We start from the raw sequence: 22090 nt of genomic DNA, 5'->3' as shown, positions 1-22090 counted from the left end.
TGTAAAAAACAGGATAAACCTATACAGTTTGTTACGTGTCCTAACTCTATCCTTAGATCTGAACAAAATTCGCCATGAACCAAGAGAAGTACAATCCAGTGAATCACTGTAAGATAATCAGACGCCGCACACACTCATCGACGACCTCCTTAACGTATGTAGGAGGAAAATCAGAGATGCTTCCCATCGATCTCATCATCGAGATACTCCAGAGATTACCAGCAAAAACCATTGCGAAATTGCGTTGCGTCTCGAAGCAATGGGGTTCCTTACTTAGCAATCCAGATTTCACGAAATCATTCCTGTCATGTTCGTCAACTCGGCCACGTCTTCTGTTCACGTTCGAATTTGGCGGCAAGTGGCATTTCTTCTCGTCCCCTCAGCCTCGAAATGTCGATGAGCAGATTGTAATAGCAGATTATCATATGGGTTTCTCTGGAGATTGGTACAAGGAAACTTGTCAGTCCGCCAATGGGTTTATCTATCTTTACGATAAGCAGATGTTTAAGGGACAAATTGAAAGGGTTCCTGTGATATGTAACCCTAGCACAGGTCAGCAGGTACATTTACCTATAGTGAGAGCCAAGAATAACGACTTGAGAATCTTTTTGGGGTATGATCCGATCGAGAATGAATTCAAGGTTTTGTGCATGACCGTGGCGAAGTATAATAAACAAACTAACTCCAGAGAACATAAAGTTTTGATGTTAAGGAAAGGAAAACCATCATGGAGAAAAATCAAATGTTTGTTTTCGCATTTTCCTGAGAATTACAAAAATGGGATATGCATCAACGGGATTTTGTATTACATAGCTAGGAGCAATTTGAATACAGTGATAGCTTGCTTTGATGTTAAGTATGAGAAATTTAGGTTTATACAAATAGATGAAGAGAGCTCTATGTTGACTTTCTTGACGTTGATAAATTACAAGGGAAAGTTAGCTGCCCTAGTCTTTGATCAAAGTCGCCATGATCAGTTATGGGTTCTAGATGATCCTGAGAATGAGAAATGGTCGAAGCATATCTTTCATTTGCCAACTGCCGCTTTTGTGGTCATAAGATCAATTTGGGCAACTGATTCAGGTGAGATTGTTTGGGCGCCAAGTCGTTGGACCTATCCATTCTATGTCTTCTACTACAATTTGGAGAGACAGAGTGTTAGAAGAGTTGAGATCAAAGGAATTGAAGAGAAGGCGTTGATGGGTCATTATCGCCCTGAAGCAATATTCACCTTCACAAACCATGTTGAGAATGTGATGTTTCTGTAATAAATCCATGGCTGATCGCGGGTTTTTATTTCTCTCCTTTTTTTGTTGTTCCCTTGTTTGTTTCTTTTCTTCAATTGATCATTTATGTATCTTAATGTTTGATTTGATTACTTGTGTACTTTCTGGTGCTTAACTCTCAATGACATTGATCTTGTTATTCTTTTCATGCTACTGCGTTTTTTATATGCATGTATATCACTTACAGATTACGTAAACTTGAGAAACAAATTTTACATAGAAGTAGATACGCCACATCTCGTTAATCCTCGTGACTCGTGAGCTGTGAGTTTTTGGCGATACCATTGGTGCGGGTGCGGGTCGAGCGTTTTGAAAAAATCAAGTCGCGAGTGCAGGTGCGGGTTAAGACTATTTTATGCGGGGCGGGTGCGGATTGGTGGATTTTGATTTGCGGTTACCCGCCAACCCGCAAAATAAAATAAAAAATAAATAAAATCTTTTTTTTTGAAAAATACTATTTTTTTAAGAAAAATAATTATTTAAAAAAAATAATTATTTTAAAAAAAAAATAATTAAATTTTTAAAAAATAATATAAAAAATTATTTATAAATATATTATTTTATAGAAAAACTAATTAAATAATTATTTTTTAATTAAAAATATAACCCGCTGGTCCTGCGGGTTACCCGCAAAATAAAGCGGGGCGGTGCGGGTATTAGTTTATTTCTTTGCGGATTGAGCGGGTCGAAATTTTAACTAAAAAAAAAGAATCGATCCGCGGGTTGGCGGGTCGTGCGGGGCGGGTTGACCCGCAAACCCAGGTATCATACCAATAAAGAAGAATTGTTGAAGGTTATCTACCTTTTGCAGCCTTTTAGGAGCCATTGGTACAAATGGAGTTGCAGATGGTGAGGAAGTCTGATCTTTGTCTTATCTTTCAGTAACCATATTGAGAATCCGACGTTGGTGAATTGACTTGCTAGATCAAAATTGCAACAAACAATCAACTTTCATGTATAATTAATTTCAGTTGCAAAAGTTCATATACTTTTATATATTTTCAATGGCGCGGCATGCATTAAAGTCATCCGCATTGGAAGTATTTCAACATGAGTTTCTCAGAAACTAATACTAATATAATTTTGAGAAATTCATGTGAAAAAAAATTAATACTATTTCCAAAGAACTATTCAGTAAATAATTTTATGTTTTCAAAAATAACTGCATATAAGTAATTTTCTAAAAAATCTTTTAATTTTCATGCATTTTTAATAATGATAAATTCTAAACTTAAAAAACAGCCATACTTTTTTTTTAAACTGCCATACTTGTCTCACTAACAATGCATCATTAAACCCTAGAGAGAGAGAGAGAGAGAGAGAGAGAGAGAGAGAGAGAGAGAGAGAGAGAGAGAGAGAGAGAGAGAGAGAGAGAGAAAGAGAGAGAGAGTCAAGGAGAAAAAGACTTACGTCCCATAGGGTGAGGTTCTTAGCGGAATATAAGAATCCGTCTCTTAACTTTTAACTACAAAAACTAAGAACCGGTTCTTAAAGAAACGCACAGTACCGGTTCTTAGCATTTTTAGTTAAAAGTTAAGAGACAGGTTCTTATGTTCCGCTAAGAATCCCACCCTAAGAACTCCCCATTAAACATGCTCTAAGACTATGGTAACCAAACGAGAGAGTCCGTGACTATGTAGACAAAGTACGACTGACGATTTCGAGCACCATGTGTGAGGTTGTCTGTCCTTGTATTTTGAGTCCTAGGTATGTATGTTGCTGCAAATTTTTTTTTTCCTTCATGCTAAATTTCTTCCAAATAAATTGTGAAAACATGCTATTCTTATGGTTCTGAAACCATCTTCACCATCTGAGCAAAAATATTTCATGATTTCCATCGCCTTGATGAAAGTTTCAAATTCCATATGTAAATGTGACAGGGAAGGTCTTGTATTTTTGGCTCCAATCAGTCCCTCATACTCTGATAGTGTACTGTATCAACCCAGCCCTGAGAAAGTATCTTTATCCTTCCGTGACCCGAATGTCTAAGACCATCAGCCTAATCTATGTGGTAAGCTTTTGATTTCTTCGATTTTTGGTGGTGTTGATGTCACTCCCTGCACGGTGATTCGTTATCCATGCTGATAAATCTTCTCATTTATGCTTATTTTCTATTGTTTCCATTTCTATTTGTTGTAGTCTTTACAGTTAGTTTGTATCTCTTGATGAGAAGATCCTTAAGTTTATAAAAGGTACTTTGTACCCTATATCATGTGGTCTTTTATGTGAACTTTCAACAATTTTGTTAAAAATTTACTTCGTTTTTAGCAGATACTTTCATATATTTCAAATTTATTTGTAACAAAAACCAAACTTGGTCTTACATATAACATTTTTGATATGTTTTTATAATTTACATTATGAATCTAACTCTGCCACATTCTCTCTTTCTTTTTTCATATCTTCACTCTTTTATTTTTTATTTTTTATTTTTACTCACAAATGAATTTTAAATAGTAAACAACAAAGGAATATATATATTATTATAAAAGCTTTCTCTCATCAGGATCACTCTCAATCTCTGGCCTTTGTTGCCGGCGATTTCTCCGCCGTTCACGAGCCTCTGTACCACCAAATTTCAACCTACCCGTATCCCTAAACCTATCCTTCTCCGCCGGAACAATCACGCACTCCGGTGGTGGCTCTGGATACCTAACTGTATCGTAACAATAAGAATAATACATAAACCGTTGTCGGAATCTTCTCATGGCGGCACGTTGATGTGAATTGATGGCAGAGTAATCTTGCGATTCAAGGAACTCGACAGAGTCAGCGCAATCAACAGGAACTTCTTGGATGGGATCAACGGAGCAGCCATCGAGGGAGAAAGATTTGAACTCGGCGACGAAGGGGGCAAATTTGTAATTAGCTTTATATTTTCCGCCGGAGGTTGCCCAATCGGAGGCATCCCAGATGGTGGCGTAAAGAGCCATTGGCTTCACTTCTTATCACTTCTCTTATTGGTACATCATCAACCCAAAATCTGATAATTATTTCAATTAATTAATTGGCCACAAAAGAAACTTATGTTTATAATAATAATAATCAGTTATAAATTGAACAACAAGGAATCATACTGAAAAATTAAATGATAGAATGAAAAATTAACAATAGCTAACAGAAATAACCTGAAACATGATAAATATTTTAGTCTTTTTTTTTGTCTGGCGACAAGTTTTTTTAGTTCTGATTGAAATGTTCTTTTCACTTATTAGAAGAAAAAAAACGAAAAAACTTCAGTGAAGATATAGATGCAATAATGAATACTAGTAAGATCATTTAGACATGATGAACAATGATTCAACAGCTTAAACCAATGTAATGAAACCGTTGATTGAATAGAAAATATATGTAAAAATCACATAAGCAACATGTTGAAATAATTGGATGGGGTATGCAGTGCCATGTATTCTCTTTTTATTGGTTGTCAAAATTTTAATGATTTTTATTTTCACCAAATTCTTCAAACTCAATTATTTTTATAATTTTTTTTAAAAAATATCAAAATTCATCATTTGTATAATCTAAAAAACATTTTTCATAATAATTATTCTTTTTAACATCTAATCCACTATTTTGATGTTCTTAAAATACTTTTTGTTAAATGGATATTAATAAATCTTTTAATATCTAAAACTATTATTATTATATACCAAATTAAAAATGATATGAAAATGAATTAAAATAGAGAGGTATAGTGATGAATTTTATTACATAAAAATATACTAGAGATTAAAAATAAAATGAGTTTGAATAATTAGGTGGAAAAGAGCAAAATGATGTCAGTGGTAAAAAGAGAAAAAAAAATGAGAGTGTTAGAATAAAATAAAGCATTGCCGATTTTCTAAATTGCTAATTAAACGCCATTTAGGCCTTAGTTATATACTTGTATTCTCGTTAAAGTTATTTTCGTTTTTTGTTTTATTAACTCTATTCCTGACGTTTCTTTATATGAACAAGAAGGTCAATAAAAAGTCCTATATTTGAACACCTAATTCGGCTTTTAATTAAGACGCTTCGCGTGATGACTGAGACTTACGTGTCAAAAACTATAAAGCTAAGCTGATGTTTTTACAGCAGTACCTAATTAATTATTCTAGAAAAGCTGATTCTCTTTCATTTTTGTAATTTTGTATTAGATAAAAAGAGAAAAAAAGTAAAACCAGAAAAAAAGAAGAGGGAGAATAATGTAGATTCATTAACTATCTTAGGAAGAAAGAAACGTTTTCTGAAAGACAAACATTCTTTTTTTTTCATGAAGCTGGTCATATAATTATAAACCGGTTTAGTCAACGCTGTTCAAGCTAAACGGTGAAAAATGATCGATTAAAAAAACTTACATGATCTTGTGAGGAGTCCAGAGGATGCTGTAACGATGAAACTCTTTAGAAGGATCAAACCAGAGACGATATCTCTCTTCGCGACCTCTAGGCGTGCTTCCATTTCCGTAGAGATTTGTCTGAAACCTCCATGGCTTTCCTTTTATGTTTCCTAAAAACTCTATGTCTAACTCGTCGTGTGTTTTCTGGAACACGTCTCCGTTTGATGTCTGCAGATTCAAAATTAATAATCTCAATATCATCAGATTAAAGTTAAGTTGGATCTAATGAAACATAAACCATTTTCTCGGGGGAAATTATTGACTATTTTCTGTGCAGAAAAGGAGATTTCTTCTTTAACCAAATGAGTTATATTCATGATCCTCCAAGAATATAATGAACACTTTGGTCAAAAAAGAAAAAAAATTAACCATCATGCAGATCAATAAAAGAAAGAAAAGAAAAACCATTTTGTTATGAAAACAGTTTTATGCTAATCAAACAGAAAAAGAAAACAAATGTCCGGGGACTTACATAAAAGGCGACGACAACGCCGGCAGTATAATCGGCGGGAAGTTTAATCATAGAGCTGTAAAATCCATGTTGATACATATTCGATGATATGAAACCAGAACCTATGCATAATCATCATCATCAAACTGTGATCATAAAATAAAATAAAGAACCCATGTGAAAACACACACATAAATAGGTATATACCGGTGTACTTATCGAGGAGGAGGCGAACGGAGAGATCATCAGGGGAACGGACGAGATTGGCATCACCGAATAGAGGAGAAAGTGATTCTTCGAAGCTTAAGGTATTGAGATTCGTAAACGCTGATGATCTCAAACCCAAACACAAGAAGACCAAGATGATAATCGAGAAGATGAGATTATACGATAATTTAGACATTTTTTTTCTATATTCTTCCTGGGATTAAGAAGAGATTAATAATTTTCTGTTTATTAATTACACATAATCTTTTGAGATAAGAGAAGAGAGGTTTGCTTTAAACCAAAAACAAAAAAAAAAGACAAAAAAAGAGAAGAGAGGTTTGGTCTTTTGGTGAGAGAGAATTGCTCTCTATCTTCCACGCTCATGGTCTTAATTTATAATTCAACACTTTTTTTCTTCTCTCTATTTTCCGATTCTAACCTTCTTTTTAATTTTGGAGCTGTTTATTATTGTATACTACTACTATTAAATAGTACAGTAGAGACATTTAAATGTGTATTTAAGGAATAACCAATCAAGAAAATAAATTTGAATCAGACAGAGAATAAATTATCCGACAAATTGATTATTAAAAAATTAGAATGGCTATATTTAGAGAGTTAGATTATTTAGAAAAAAAATATAATCTAAATTGAACTAAAGATAGTCTCAGAATGAACATAAGACCATTGTAGTAAATACCAAACAAAAGTTATTATCAATTTGATTATTATCTAATCTAAATCTATTTGATTATTATCTTTCTAAAACCTATAAACTTGATACAGAGAAGGATAGTACCACTAAAATATAAGACAAATTAAACTAAAAAATGTTTGTCTATTAATAACTAAAATCCTTAATTAGTCTATGTTTCACTCGTCAAATAAGACCATTGTAGTAAATACCAAACAAAAGTTATTATCAATTTCAGTCTCCTACGTTGCATTTTCTTCCGAAATGGATTATCAACATGAAACCCTCTAATCTGATACAAATGCGTGGTTGTAAAAATATTATAAGATTTTTTAAAATTAGTTGTTTGGAGCCAAATGTTTGATGATTTAAGTGATTTTGGATCTAAAATTTTATGAGTGAATATTATTTGAAGATCTCTTATCATTCCCCAAGAGCATTTGAGATTTTTGTAAAGTGAATTAATGATGATAAAAGATCTGGATCGGCAATGAGTATAGCAATGGAAAATAATGGAAATTGAATCAAAGTATGATATCCAATGGTTAATAACAATGATCAACTGCAACATATTGAATGTATACGACAAGATTCTTCAACTAAAACTTGCATAATGTAGAGATAGGTACATAATGATAATTAACTGGCCAGTGGCTTATTGTTTCTAAAAATTGTTTGAAATTTGATTACTATAGCATTCAGTTTTTTTTTGTCTGATTAATTTTGCTATTACAAATTATGAGAAACATTACATAGACGATATTACAGCCGACAATTCTATATGCCTTATAAGGATTCACGCCTGACTGCATCACCCTGAGTAACCCTATGAGATCCATTCCTGACAGTACTCCTTGTACCACGCTGAAGATCTTTTGTAAGCATTTTCTCTAATTTTCTGTATAATTCGCCTTCTCCGGGAATTGAAATCCAGACCTCTTCTTGTAGAAATTGTGTTGTCTGGGGTTTGAACTCCAGACCTGGGTGTAGAAGCTTTTAAACCTCTACCACTAGGCACGGTGCTTCCACAAAAGAAAAAAAAAGTTGAAAAAATTATAAAAAACTAATATAGCATTCAGTTTACTAAAACGTTACTGGCATAATGGTAGTATAAGGAAGTTGGTACGAAATATTATTTTTTTCAAATAAAATTTCCAAAGACTAACTCGGATTTAAGATCCGTAATTTACATAGTAATAAAAATACTACGGGTTTTCTCAATTTACTAGAATAATTTTTGTAATTTCTAATATGATGTATATATGTTAAACCATTTGCTGTAATATGTTATATTGGGAGTTTTTTTCAATTATTATTGGGAGTTAGGACGTGTATTTTTTGTTTCCTTCGTTTGATTTTTAACGAAGTTGTGCATTTAAATGTTTTGGTTGTATATATAGATCGTTACATACAAAATGTTAAGATTTTAAAACCAGTTACATAAAAATTGTTTAAGATTTTGTAATAGAAATGATGATATGATAAAGCGGATATCTACAATCAAGTGGTGTATATGCATTTAAACGGCTCTTTCCTTCTAGATGTTCGTCTACAATTAGAGTAAAATAATCTATTAGCTTATAAATTATATAACTGGTGTACCCTATGTGTGGTGACGTGTATAAAAGGGTAGATTAGTCATTTTCACTGATGAGAACCAAACTGAATGACATGACAATTAAAACCGGCTAAACCTGCATCTCTTATCTCTTAGCTCCGGTCTCTTAGCCGGTTTTAAGAGTTTTGGGAGATTATAGAAACTCATCACCATAGATTTCTCCCACAATATGTTCGACAACAGTATTTTTCCTTTTCTGAGTGCTGCTACATCGCTCAGGACTCTGTATCTTGAGTCTAATTATATGGAAGGTGTCTTCCCTCCTCAAGGTTATACATTTCTTCTAAATGTTATTAGAATTTTTTTTTTATATAAGTAAATGGGAGATGATCTTGACGGCTTCTTGTTTTGGTGTGTGGCAGGACTTGCAAACATGAGAAACTTGAAAGTGTTAAACTTGAAGGACAACAGTTTCATCTTCTTGTGCGGTCAAGGTATATATATGTTAACAAAACCTAGTTTAGTTTTGTCTTTCCAGAACGAAACAAGAACTAAAAGAAACTTTGAGATGCAGGTTTAGCCGGTTTTAGAGAATTAGAAGTACTGGATCTCAGTTTCAATGGTGTCAAGGCATGATTAACTTTGAGATGCAGGTTTAGCCGGTTTTAGAGAATTATAAGCTGGTTTTAAAGGGTATGATTAACCCCGGTTTTTTAGCTGGAGTTCTTAACTCATGATTTGATATTTATTTTATTTTTTTTTACATTTTTCGGCTAAGAAGCGACTCTTATATCTCTTATTTAAGAGACGGTTCTTAGTTTTTCTTAGTTAAAATCTAAGAAAAGTTAAGAACCGTCTCTTAGCCGAATCTAAGAACCCGAGTTAAGAAACTGAGATTAATCATGGTCTAAACATGCAATTGAGTATGAAATGGATGTCAAAGAGTCTTTTATCTGTATTCCCATGCATACTGTACATTATAGCCAGTCATCTTCATCACTAAAATATGATTTTATATATAAATATATAAATTTACGTGTAGTTGCTCATATTAGGTAGTTACACTAATCAACACTTTAAATTAATGGAAAGGTCGTTGACAACAAATAATATAAAAGAAGGTATAGATTCCAAAACTATGGACAGCCAAACGTAAACATTTCCATGCTCTCTTTTGTACTTTAATTAGTTATGATTTTCTATCATAATACTTTAATTAGTTATGTTTCCTCTTTCTATATATATATATATCTTTTGTTCACTCTCGCTTTATATACGTATTCACAATATTATTATGATATTCTTAATAAATTCAAAGATTGGGTAGCGTCATGAACATAATAAGATAGACAATGATTAACATGACATTACTTTTGTGGTGACAAATTTCAGGACAATATACTGATACATATTTACGCATTTGATTAGCTTTGGTCCATTTCCTTTAGTTAGCCGCACCAGATATGTCAAATATTAAGCCAAAAAAAAAGATACGTCAAATCCCCATAACACCCAAATAATTATTATATGAGTAACCAGTTTTGATACTCTTATATTTAAGCGTGAGCCACTTCAGAATAATTCTCAAAAAGACCTAAATGAACTACCGAGACCAGACAAAAGAAACTAATCGTTTTAAAAGCTTACGATCATACTTCACTTCAATTGTGCTAATTAATCCTTCTAAATTAAGTTACCAACTCTCAATATACAAATAAAAATCATGATTTATATGTGCGACAGGGCTGTATATGTAAATGTGTAGTTAGTTGATTTGGTTTACCAACCTCTCTACTCTCTAACATCTATGCATGCATCTGGCCATCATATTATTAGCGCAAAGCAATTAGAAGACAAAACTAACCCATGGATTTTAATTATGAGTAATAACGGTATATTATCATGATCTGCTAATAAAATAGTTAAATCGTTTATGGTGCATAAATCGTAGTTGTACAAGGTTGTCTGTATTTATATTATTTGCAATATACTTACTTATACAAATCAACCATAACTCACAGATGTGTAAGGTTGTCTGTATTTTGATTATTTTGCAATCTACTTATTTATACAAATCAAACAATAAATTTATTTACAAGTTTTCTACAAATATGAGAACAACAAACTAATCTATTTTCTGACAAAAAGAAAAGAAAAGAAAATAAAAGAAACATGCATGTCTATATTGTTTGCCAAAAAAAAAACATACATGTCAATATTATTACAATATAAAAATACTTTTTCGAAACTTATAAAGACACAGTCTTAAACTTACATAACTACAATACAAAACTGTGTTTAATTTTATATCGCAATCTGCTAATAAGTTGTATAACGATTTTTTTTTTCATAAACTAAAGCTGGGAAAAGTTCAAAAAAAAAAGAAAAAAACTAAAGCTAAGAGACTTATGATATTATGTGATACGAACCGCAAAGAAACATCATGTTAATTTTAATTAGTTCTGCATTACGTAGTACGTACCACTATATTTTTAGCTTGTGTAGAATGTATAGGTTAGTACCTTTCTAAGAACAGTATATTGATCATAATGTGAAAATATAATGGTACGTACTACTTAGAAATGGAGGCAGAATTTATTTTCCCTTTGTATTACTAAGGAAGCAATCTGTCTTTCTTTTGTCCTTTTCTCTTTTCTTTTAGATAAGAGAGTGATTCCATTACCATCTGTGCACACAATCACCATTGGCCCGCTGTGTTCAATTGTTGCTAGCTTCTGCATTCAACAAATAAAAATAAGAGAAAATTACTCAGATTAACTCTAATCTTTTACATAATTACTAGTATAACTTTGTGTAATCAATATTATCTACCTTATGTACATAAAGACCAATTAACCCTAATAATTACTCTTTACTACAATTTTGCCACTATTCATTTAATTCTTTAGCAAATAAAAAATTAAAAAACGTGAAAACTAATTTTAACCTAGCCGTCGTCGTCGACAGAAACAAAAAAAAAACATTCTGAAGTTTGCTCCTTCACGTCATATTACGTCTTGAATGTGTTGTTCTTGTGATTAAAGTACAATTTTGGTCGTTTGCAGTGTTGTTTTTCGGGTTTGCAGTGTTGGTCCTAAGAACAACACATAGATACGGTTCTGGTTCCTTCGCCGGTGGGAGGGTCTCTTGTTATCTCTGCTGTCAAACACTGCAACGACTAGAACCACCGTCTCTTCACCCGTCAATTATGTATGTCACTTCATGGTTTCGAATCTGTATTTCTTTTCCTCCTACGATTTATAATTTTTTTTTTCTGGAACATTGAGATTTCCATGGAGTTTAGATAGTCTTTGATTTGGTTTGATTTGGTTTGATTTGGTGTTAAGTGTTATAGATCAGAATATTTGTTACAACAAAGAATCTTATGCCTCTCATACTTGATTATGCATTGTTCAATGATAGGTAACAAAGACATCTCAACTGTATAGTAGCTTGGAGCTTTTTAAATGATGAATAGTTTGCTTACAACTAATACTCGGCTTTTGTACTAAAATTTCATGGTAACAATTTTTTTTTGTTTTTCATAGTTAGATGTGGCTTCTTCTAACACTAAGAGAAACTATTGGCGTCTACTCTACAGTAAAGGAAAAGCTCCTAGTAAGCAAAGGAGTATGAGCTATTATAGCTATTTGTCCAATTTTCAAATGGTAAGAGATGGTGTGGGATTTGATGCATGGGAGGCTGTAAAGATGCAAGGATTGGAGTCTCGAGAAGAGGACAATGGTTGGATTGTTATGCGTTCTCCACGTTGTAAATCTGCTCATTAACCTTGTACTCTTTGATCACTATATGAACAAAATCATTATAACTTGTTTTGTCGTCTATGGCTATAGATTTACTCCTCGTTCCTTTGTCAACACCAAATAACCATTTGTTTTTACCAAATATCCAATGACCACAAACAATTTTTATTTGTACCATGAGATAAGAAGGAAGAAAATAAACGTCAATCTGAAAACGCCATTAACGTCGAACAAGGTAATCACGTTTAAGAGTGATTCTTAAATTAGGAATTTCCTTATTGTTTGGTTTAAATTAAGTTGGGTTTGGTTTAATTAAATAAATTTGGTTTACATGCTTTTGATTCAAATTATGGTTGGTTTGAAACATTTCGGTTTAAATCAGATTAAACTACTGGTATATGAAATAATTTCAGAATTAAATGGTTTAATCTGGTTTGCAATAACTCGGTTAAGGGGAATTTAAAAAATCTGTGGCCAAGTCGTAAATAAATCGGTGGCTTAAGTTTAAACAAATCTATCAACCTGTAACAAATCTGTGGTCAAATAATAAATAAATCTATCAATTTCCAACTAAAATCTGTCAAATCTAATAAATATGTGGTCAAAGAATAAATAAATCTATCAAATTCTAACTAAGTCTGTCAAAATTAAGTAAATATTTGGCTAAAGAATAATAAATCAATCAAATCGAAATTAAATCTGTCAAAAACAAGTAAATTTGTGGCTATAGAAAAAATAAATCTATTAAATCCTATGTAAATCTGTTCAAATTAAGTAAATATGTGGTCAAATAAATTAAATCTGTCAATATTTAATAAATCTGTGGTCAAACGTGACAGATTTGTTGTAACAAGTCTGTAGAAATCTTATTAAGTCTATAGATTTTTAAATTAATCTGTGGCTAAAGAAGAATATATTTAAGTTTGTGGCTACATAAAACGTAGACAAAATAAGTCTGTGGATGGCAAAAGCGTAAATATTTCAAAAATTCAGTAATGGCATTTTCGTAATTTTTTTTTTGTAAACAAAGGAAGTAGGGGTAAATTAGGTATGAAAAACAAACTAGTTATTAAAATAAAATTAGAGTTAAACTAGTAATTAATTGATAAATGAGGGTTAAACTAGTTTTTTTCCCTAAAAATAAACGTTTTGTTTTTCTTTCAACATTATCTATCAGAATATTCTTATAGATATTGTTTCATAAACTTCAAGCACATTTTTCGTTTTTATAGGAACTATGGAAACGAATATGACATCAAAGTAAGAATCACATATGAGGTGGAAAGATAAGGGTCGAAAAAGATTTATAACACAGAGTATACAGCTTTTCTGGTGTTGCGATTTTTTAGGGATGTGTTTCTATGTCTAAGTTCATTAAGAACATTTTCGAATAACATATAAAACTTAGTTTAGCGCAAATAAATATGTTATATTTACAAAGAACATCATATATGTATAATGTTGTATAGTTTTTCAGAAACATAATCCAAATAAGTAACCGCTAATATCTTCTTTGAGGAAAAAAGTAACCGATAATAACAACCAGTTTAGCAACAATGTGCATATACACCTATAATATATGGTGATATTATATATATATATATATATATATATATATATGTATATTATACACACAAACTGGTCAAATAGGAAAACTAGAAAAAGTCTAAGTTTAGCAATCATCAACCTATTAGAGAAGAATGAGAAAGACTTGAGGTATTGAATAAGGTAGAAACTCAGGTGTATCATCTTTTAGAGGGAGTTGACCTTATACAAGAGCATTTGCATGTGGATGTCATCATTAATAACTAATTTTTTGAATATATGTTTAACCCCATTGATTAAACTTATTGTCATTTCAAACTAAAAGCTAATAATGGGATACACCTCTTTGAAATATAAAGAAAAGAAGGATACATAGTGGTATTTTCTTAAAAGATACGAATAGGCTCAATGAGCTGAACTTTTATTTGAATTGCTAATATTTTAGTTTATGAAGAGAAAATGATTATCTACTACTTGATCTCGGCCTAGCTATTATGTTTATATATAAATCAATTGAACAAATGCCTTAGATACGAAGCTAAGAATTTATATAACAAATTCAAAGATTCTTATTGTAATATATTAACTCACAATGTTATTGGTCCATATGTAGCACAAACATTATTCTATATCCATATACTACAATAATTGAGGACATTCTTCTAACAATTATTAGAAAATGAACCAATAATAATGTGGTTACAACTTGCAACAAACACGATATAATAAATCAGTTGATTAGGAAAACTGCATATAGTAGGGTATGACATGTAATGTAATCATCTCCAAGCTTGTTTGTGGGAAAACATATGTACACAAATGGATATAATGATAATGTCTTTAGATTAATTATTGTATAAGTTTTGTGCCCATGTGGTACAATGTCCAAGTTTGATCATATCCTAATATCCACCAAAATATTTCAACTTATTTATCTGGTAAAAACAATTAATAAGTTTTGAGATCCAAATAGTTGTTAAATACTTAATGCATTTTTTCGTTTAATTATAGAAAACACATGACAACAAAATAGAGTTCATTTACATGCAAAACACTGTTTTTTGTTTTAGCAAAATATATTATAGAACTGAGACAAATAATTATTGGATAAATAAAGTTGACATATTTGATGTAATATATGATAGGATAATCTAGGATTAGGATACAACTTATCGTATAAACACTCTATTTGGTTAATCAATATGCAAACACTTTTAATTTTCTTACATGGTATCAGAATATGAAAATCTCTTCTTTGGATCTTCAATATATGTTACATCCTTCTGACAATCTAGGTGCACTAACTACATCTGTGAATTTACGAAGTTATAACTATTCTGAGTGGGCTACCAATTCTGGAGTTCTCTTAAAGCAAAACAAAAGATTGGCTTCACTGACGGCACCATTCAAAAGCCGACTTCCAATCTCGAGTTAACTCGATGAACATCTACAAACTCCATGATTTCAGGTTAGAATCGCACATCAATCGATATGCATGTTCAGTCTATTGTCTGTTGATATATGGTGTTTTATACATCTTGTATGTATGCTTTTAAATTGGTTTTCAAGTCTTTATCGAGTTTTCCTAGTCCTTTTGGAGTCATTACAGGTCTGGAGTTGCATTAGATGGGAGATGGACCAGCTGAAACAAAAGAGGCAGAAAACAATGCAATTTGGTGGTTTTCACGCAGAACAGTCTTGATGACTGTTCCGGATAGCGGAGCAACCCGAGTGACTGTTCCGAGTGAGTGTTCCAGCGGCAGAGATTTTTAAGGAAACTACAATCATTACGGGATTTGCCCTAATTATCCATATTTTCTCTCCCAGCCGCCTGTGGCTTTGATATATCATATTTTCTGTTTCTCTTTATCATTCTAGGCTATTCTAGACATAAGAAAACCATTGGAGACTTTTGTGCTTTTGGATTGTAAAGGGAGAAGGCTCCATCTCTCTCACCATAGAGAAGATTATCATGAACCCTCTTTCTATCTCTTTTATTTACATGAAGTCTTATTCATAATTGATTTCTGTGTTCTCTCTTGTTATGACTGAGTAGTCGATCTAGCTAGCCTAGAGTGTTAGGGTGTTAGATCGTGAGCTAAACATAGATAAGTATCCATTGATTGTCTTCATTCATAACTGCTCTTATTGCTTGCATTAAACTGGCCAGTTATTGTCAGATCCTAGGTTTAACCTATTCATTAACCGTGTAATAGGTTGCTAGATCTGTTATGAATGAGCATAGCATCCCTAATCAGCGAAAGTAGATATTAGGGTGTTTTGTGAACCGATTAGACTTGATCTTAATGTTCATCATCACGCCTTGATTCAAGCGAGAGCTTAGGTATTGAGGCTGATCGTTGAAAGGTGAAACACCACGACAGTGGGTTGATCTAGTATTGTGTTCCTAGTTCTAGACTAGTCCATTAATCAAACTTGAATAATTGTTTGGCTCATGATTGTAAGCGCCCGTTAAACCCTAGGTTAGTTTCTCATTAATCTGAAACTTAAAACCAATTTGTTACTTGCTTTTTACGTTACCACAAACTTTAAAACCCCCATATTGTTTTAGCTTGATTCTGATCCCATAAAGATAAAGTGTAAGATTTGGTCTCTGTGGATTCGATCCTAAAGTGCTACATCGACATACCATTCGATTGTGGTAGTGTGCACATTAGGTTATTTGGTGTGCGTATACACGTAATATCAAATTCGCGCCGTTGCCTCGGACCATCTTTTTACCTTTATTTTTCGGTTATTTATTTAGTCTAAGACCTCTAACTTGCCTTATCCTTTTTGTTGCAGCAAATGTTCCAGGTGCATGACCAGTAGACATACTCGGAGAAACACACAAGGAGAGTTAGTTACATTTACCAACCATGAGCTAGCAAGGTTAGAAAGAACAAATCGTCAACAGCCAAGGCAAACTGACACCACTATGGGTGATGACGCCAATCAGGATGATCTCGCTACGGCTATGGCACTCATGCAGCCGCAGATGCAACAAATGCAGCAGACCATCCAAGCTCAATAGGATGCTGCTGAACAGGCTGCTCTCGCGCAGCAGGAACAACAGGCGCAAACTGTTCCAATCGGACAGAGAAACCTTCCGCATAACATTCCTACTACGCGCTCTGCCATTGTTCCTCCACTCTGCACCAGACAGGACTTCGAGATCAAGCCTGCTTTGATCGGTATAGTACAGAGAAAGGTGTTCTCTGGTCTCTCTACAGAAATTCCAATGGAGCATATTGAGAGCTTCGAAAAAGTCTGCAGTTTCACTCGCGCTAATGGTGTTCCACCAGATTACATCAGGTGCATGTTATTCCCATTCTCTGTTGATGGAAAATCTGCACGATGGTTGAACTCTCTCCCTACCGGCTCTCTTACTTCATGGGAACATGTCCGATCAGCGTTCCTCAGCCATTTCTACTCTAAGGCGAGAACAGCTGCATTGAGGAACAAGATCACCTCCTTCAGACAGCACACTGATGAGCTTTTCTGCGACGCATGGAAGCGCTTCAATGACTATCGCAGAGAATGTCCTCACCATGGATTTGATGATGATTATATCCTGGACATTTTCTATGATGGAGTGGACTGGAAATACCAAGGTGCTCTAAACTCTGCGAGCAATGGAGACTTCATGACTCAAACCACTGCTGGAGCGTTTAAGCTGATTGAGAACATGGCTGCTAGCTAAGCTAATAAGAAAGAGGAGAGTGATAGCTCCAAGAAAGGAAACAGTTCTGACGCCCAGAAAATAGATGAGCTGACTGCCAAGGTTGATCAGCTACTGAAAAACAACCAAGGGCACGTCTTCAGCATGAAGCAAGGTACGGCCGAACATATTCAGAACCAGAACAAGCGACAACCGCAGAGCAATCAGCAAGCTGTTCCAGCTACTGAGAACAGTCAACCGGATGAGCTGAAGGGTCTGGGTATGATGATGCAACAGCTGTTGCAGGGTCAGCAGGTTCAGGCTAAGGCATTGAATCAGGTAACCACGGAAATGGATACCAGGATGGGCAACATGTTCACTGAGCTGAATAACAAGTATGACAATCTTGCGATCCACATAAGAAAAATCGATGTTCAGCTTGCTCAAACAGCTGAGAGTGTCAAGAGGCAACAAGAGACGCTCCCTGGAAGAACTGATAAAAATCCTAGGACTGAGCACTGTAATGCAATAGAGCAGCCGTTTGCTGAGACTGTTCTAGGCGCAGAAGAGAGAGCAGAGCAGTCTGCTAGCTCTGGAGTGACTGCTCCTAGCGAACCTGCCGAGACTCCACCATCTTGAGTCTATGTTCCCAAGGTTCCCTATCCAATTCCACATAGACATCTGATGGATCCCATTAGTGAAGAGCAACTGATAGGTTTTAACAAGATGGTGAGAAGGCTTCCTAAAGAACTTGCATTTGAAGATGCTCTGCAGATTCGGCCATTGCTCCAGTTCTTTAAAAACTGTAGAGAGACTCAAGAGGAGATCAAGGTCCTCTATACCAAAGCACTGTCTACACTAGCACTGAAGGTATTGCCTAAGGTATTGCCTCAGAACGATCATGTATTACCTCCTTCTTCGTCACATCACCATATCAGTCTTCAAAAAAAAAAAAAAAAAAAAAAAAACGAGATTAATGTTATGGGGAAGGAGAAGAAAGAAAAGAAACATGGAGCCACTGGAAAGGTCGAGCAAGAAGTTGGTACTAAGTATTGAAGAGTGTGTAGAGGAAAGTGGAAAGCAGAACAATCAGTTGCCTGTTCCGTCATCAGAACAGTCGCACCAGATAGAGCAAAAACGAGTAGAGGCTGTGGACATCAATGGATCTATCATCTCTTGCCATTTTGTGTGATATCATGCATCCTCTTCAATGAAATGGTAGCCCCTAAACACTCTTAACTCCACCATTAAATATCCTGTTCCACACCTAGAGCGTCTACCCTGAATGATGCCTGTGATGAGAAGCTCACGCTACTCTTAAATGAATGTAGGGAGTTCTGTCTCGATAGTATTGCTTTTTCAGGTTTGAGATGACGAGTATGGAGCCGATTTTTGAACAGCAGTCAGTGGGGTTCCGGTAAGGGTGTGTTGTCCTAGTTTTACTGCTTGTATGGTTCAGAGATTCGTGGTTAAAGTATGGTTGCTGAGAATAGGAGAGTTCCCACACTTTCAAACCTTTCTCCCTGTTCTTGATACTTGACATTGTTTGAGGACAAACAATGATCTAAGTCTGGGGGAATTGATATATGGTGTTTTATACATCTTGTATATATGCTTTTAAATTGGTTTTCAAGTCTTTATCGAGTCTTCCTAGTCCTTTTGGAGTCATTACAGGTCTGGAGTTGCATTAGATGGGAGATGGACCAGCTGGAACAAAAGAGGCAGAAAACAATGCAATTTGGTGGTTTTCACGCAGAACAGTCTTGATGACTGTTCCGGATAGCGGAGCAACCCGAGTGACTGTTCCAAGTGAGTGTTCCAGCGGCAGAGATTTTTAAGGAAACTACAATCATTACGGGATTTACCCTAATTATCCATATTTTCTCTCCCAGCCGCCTGTGGCTTTGATATATCATATTTTCTGTTTCTCTTTATCATTCTAGGCTATTGTCGACAGAAGAAAACTATTGGAGACTTTTGTGCTTTTGGATTGTAAAGGGAGAAGGCTCCATCTCTCTCACCATAGAGAAGATTATCTTGAACCCTCTTTCTATCTCTTTTATTTACATGAAGTCTTATTCAGAATTGATTTCTGTGTTCTCTCTTGTTATGACTGAGTAGTCGATCTAGCTAGCCTAGGGTGTTAGATCGTGAGCTAAACATAGATAAGTATCCATTGATTGTCTTCATTCATAACTGCTCTTATTGCTTGCATTAAACTGGCCAGTTATTGTTAGATCCTAGGTTTAACCTATTCATTAACCGTGTAATAGGTTGCTAGATCTGTTATGAATGAGCATAGCATCCCTAATCAGTGAAAGTAAATATTAGGGTGTTTTGTGAACCGATTAGACTTGATCTTAATGTTCATCATCACGCCTTGATCCAAGCGAGAGCTTAGGTATTGAGGCTGATCGTTGAAAGGTGAAACACCACGACAGTGGGTTGATCTAGTATTCTGTTCCTAGTTCTAGACTAGTCCATTAATCGAACTTGAATAATTGTTTGGCTCATGATTGTAAGCGCCCGTTAAACCCTAGGTTAGTTTCTCATTAATCTGAAACTTAAAACCAATTTGTTACTTGCTTTTTACGTTACCACAAACTTTAAAACCCCCATATTGTTTTAGCTTGATTCTGATCCCATAAAGATAAAGTGTAAGATTTGGTCTCTGTGGATTCGATCCTAAAGTGCTACATCGACATACCATTCGATTGTGGTAGTGTGCACATTAGGTTATTTGGTGTACGTATACACGTAATATCATCTGTCTGCAAGCATCTCTTGGAAGATGAAACAAAATTGCAAACATAACAGACAATTTGTTTTTGAATACTATGGAAACGTTAAAATCTGCTACTACGTATACATGTGTTGCTTCTACCGAGCTTGAGAAACAACATGAGGATGCCAAGATACACAAATTTCACTTTGGTTTAGATGAGATTTGTTTTAATACAATCCAGTCTCAAATAATCGATGAGGAACCTCTACTGACCTCAACATTGTTTACTTACGTGCCATTCGAGCACAATAACTCTAAGTAATATGAGATGTGTGGAGGTTAAACATGATGCATTAAGATTTCCGTTAAGGTCGATTCTATGAATTCTACACCTACTACATCCAGTGTTGTTGCAGTAACTTCTCGCAGCCGCGATTCCAATTGTTCTCCATAGATTTCAGAATTGTTTTCTCGAACAACAACAACGCTCTGTTTCGTGAGGATTTTCTAGTTCAAATAACCATGGTCGGGGAGGTCATTATTCTAACTCAGGTGGACAAGGATGTGGTTGTTGAAGGGTTTATTCCGCTTCAATTAATCCAGCCATCTCTCATATTCCTACAGATCATATCATGACACTCTTGCTCAACCGCCCTATGATGTTTGTTCTCCCACTGTGGTCACATGTAAAACACCTTATCTAATTGTAACTTATCTATCTCAAGCTAGTGTTCATTTCTACTATAATATATGTGGCCGAACCAACAATTTGTCTTAACGAATGTTTAGAATGACTCTATGGACGATGATTATATAGCACTTGAGGTAAACCGTACTTGGGATATCACTATGCTTCCTCCAGAGAAAAAGGCAATTGGATATAAGTGGTTCTATAAAATCTAATACCATTCAAATAATAAGGTTGCTCGTCACAAATCTCATCTAGGTTCACTTGGAAACCTCCAACGTGAAGGTTTAGATTATACGGATAAGGTTGCTCCGGTTCCAAAACCTACATTTCATTGTCTTCTTGAAATTGCTTCTGCAAAGAGATGAGAACTTTATCAAATGGATTTCCATAATGCTTTCTTACATGGTTATTTGAAAGAAGAGGTTTACATACACTTGCTTCCCGGTTTTGAAGATCCTGATCCTACAAAGATATGTCATTTGTGTAAATCAATCTACGGACTTAAACATTTCCCCAAATGTTGGTTTGCAAAACTAAGTACAGCGTTACAAGACTGTCGATTCAAGCACAATCGTACGGACTAGTATTCATCGTTTTAAGAGCTACCTTTACCAATACTTTCACATGAAAGATCTTGGCAAACTCAAGTATGTTCTCGTTATCGAAGTTGCTCGTATGAATTCTTTATCTCTCATCGTAAGTATGCTTTGGACATTATTAGCAAAGCTGGATTTCTTGGTGCTAGGCTGATGAACCCCTTATGTTGAGATTACTTTGTCTATGATACTTCAAGGATGAACTTATGGTTTGAGAGAGATTGAATCGATTCTGAACTTGATGAATGATTAAATAAATTTGAATGGTCTTCAGTGAGGATCTATGAACTGATCAACACTTATGTAGATGTGTCCTTGATCGTGAGAGTTGTTCCGACAAACAATGATCAAGGACGAGTCTTCTTGCAGAGAATGAACTCCTAGCTGTCGATGTTCAGTGATGAACAAAAGATTCACAACTTGTAAGAGATTTTTTTTTAAAAAAGGTGAATACTCTTATTCAGGTCATACAGCCTCCTTATACAGTCTAACAATGTGTGAAAAACTAGAAAGAAAGTAGAAAACTAGGCA

The 22090-nt window shown here is 34.4% G+C and overlaps 1 protein-coding gene, 1 non-coding gene and 1 pseudogene across 2 annotated transcripts; 1 reads left to right on the top strand and 2 right to left on the bottom strand.

Moving 5' to 3' along the window:
- The first annotated feature begins 74 nt into the window (after positions 1–74).
- On the top strand, positions 75–1268 carry LOC106363148 (putative F-box protein At1g46984). Its single transcript, XM_013802941.1, has one exon. The coding sequence runs from the start codon at positions 75–77 to the stop codon at positions 1266–1268; it is 1194 nt and encodes a 397-aa protein (XP_013658395.1).
- Positions 1269–3547: 2279 nt separating this feature from the next.
- On the bottom strand, positions 3548–6700 carry LOC125608898 (annotated as a pseudogene).
- Positions 6701–17337: 10637 nt separating this feature from the next.
- LOC125609657 lies at positions 17338–17444 on the bottom strand. Its single transcript, XR_007339809.1, has one exon. It is a non-coding gene; the product is annotated as a small nucleolar RNA R71 (small nucleolar RNA).
- Positions 17445–22090: the final 4646 nt, after the last annotated feature.

The sequence above is a fragment of the Brassica napus genome, chromosome A5 (assembly GCF_020379485.1).
Source record: "Brassica napus cultivar Da-Ae chromosome A5, Da-Ae, whole genome shotgun sequence".
Lineage (NCBI taxonomy): Eukaryota > Viridiplantae > Streptophyta > Magnoliopsida > Brassicales > Brassicaceae > Brassica > Brassica napus.
Note: the sequence above shows the minus strand (reverse complement) of the source record. Positions and strands in the feature narration are given on the sequence as shown.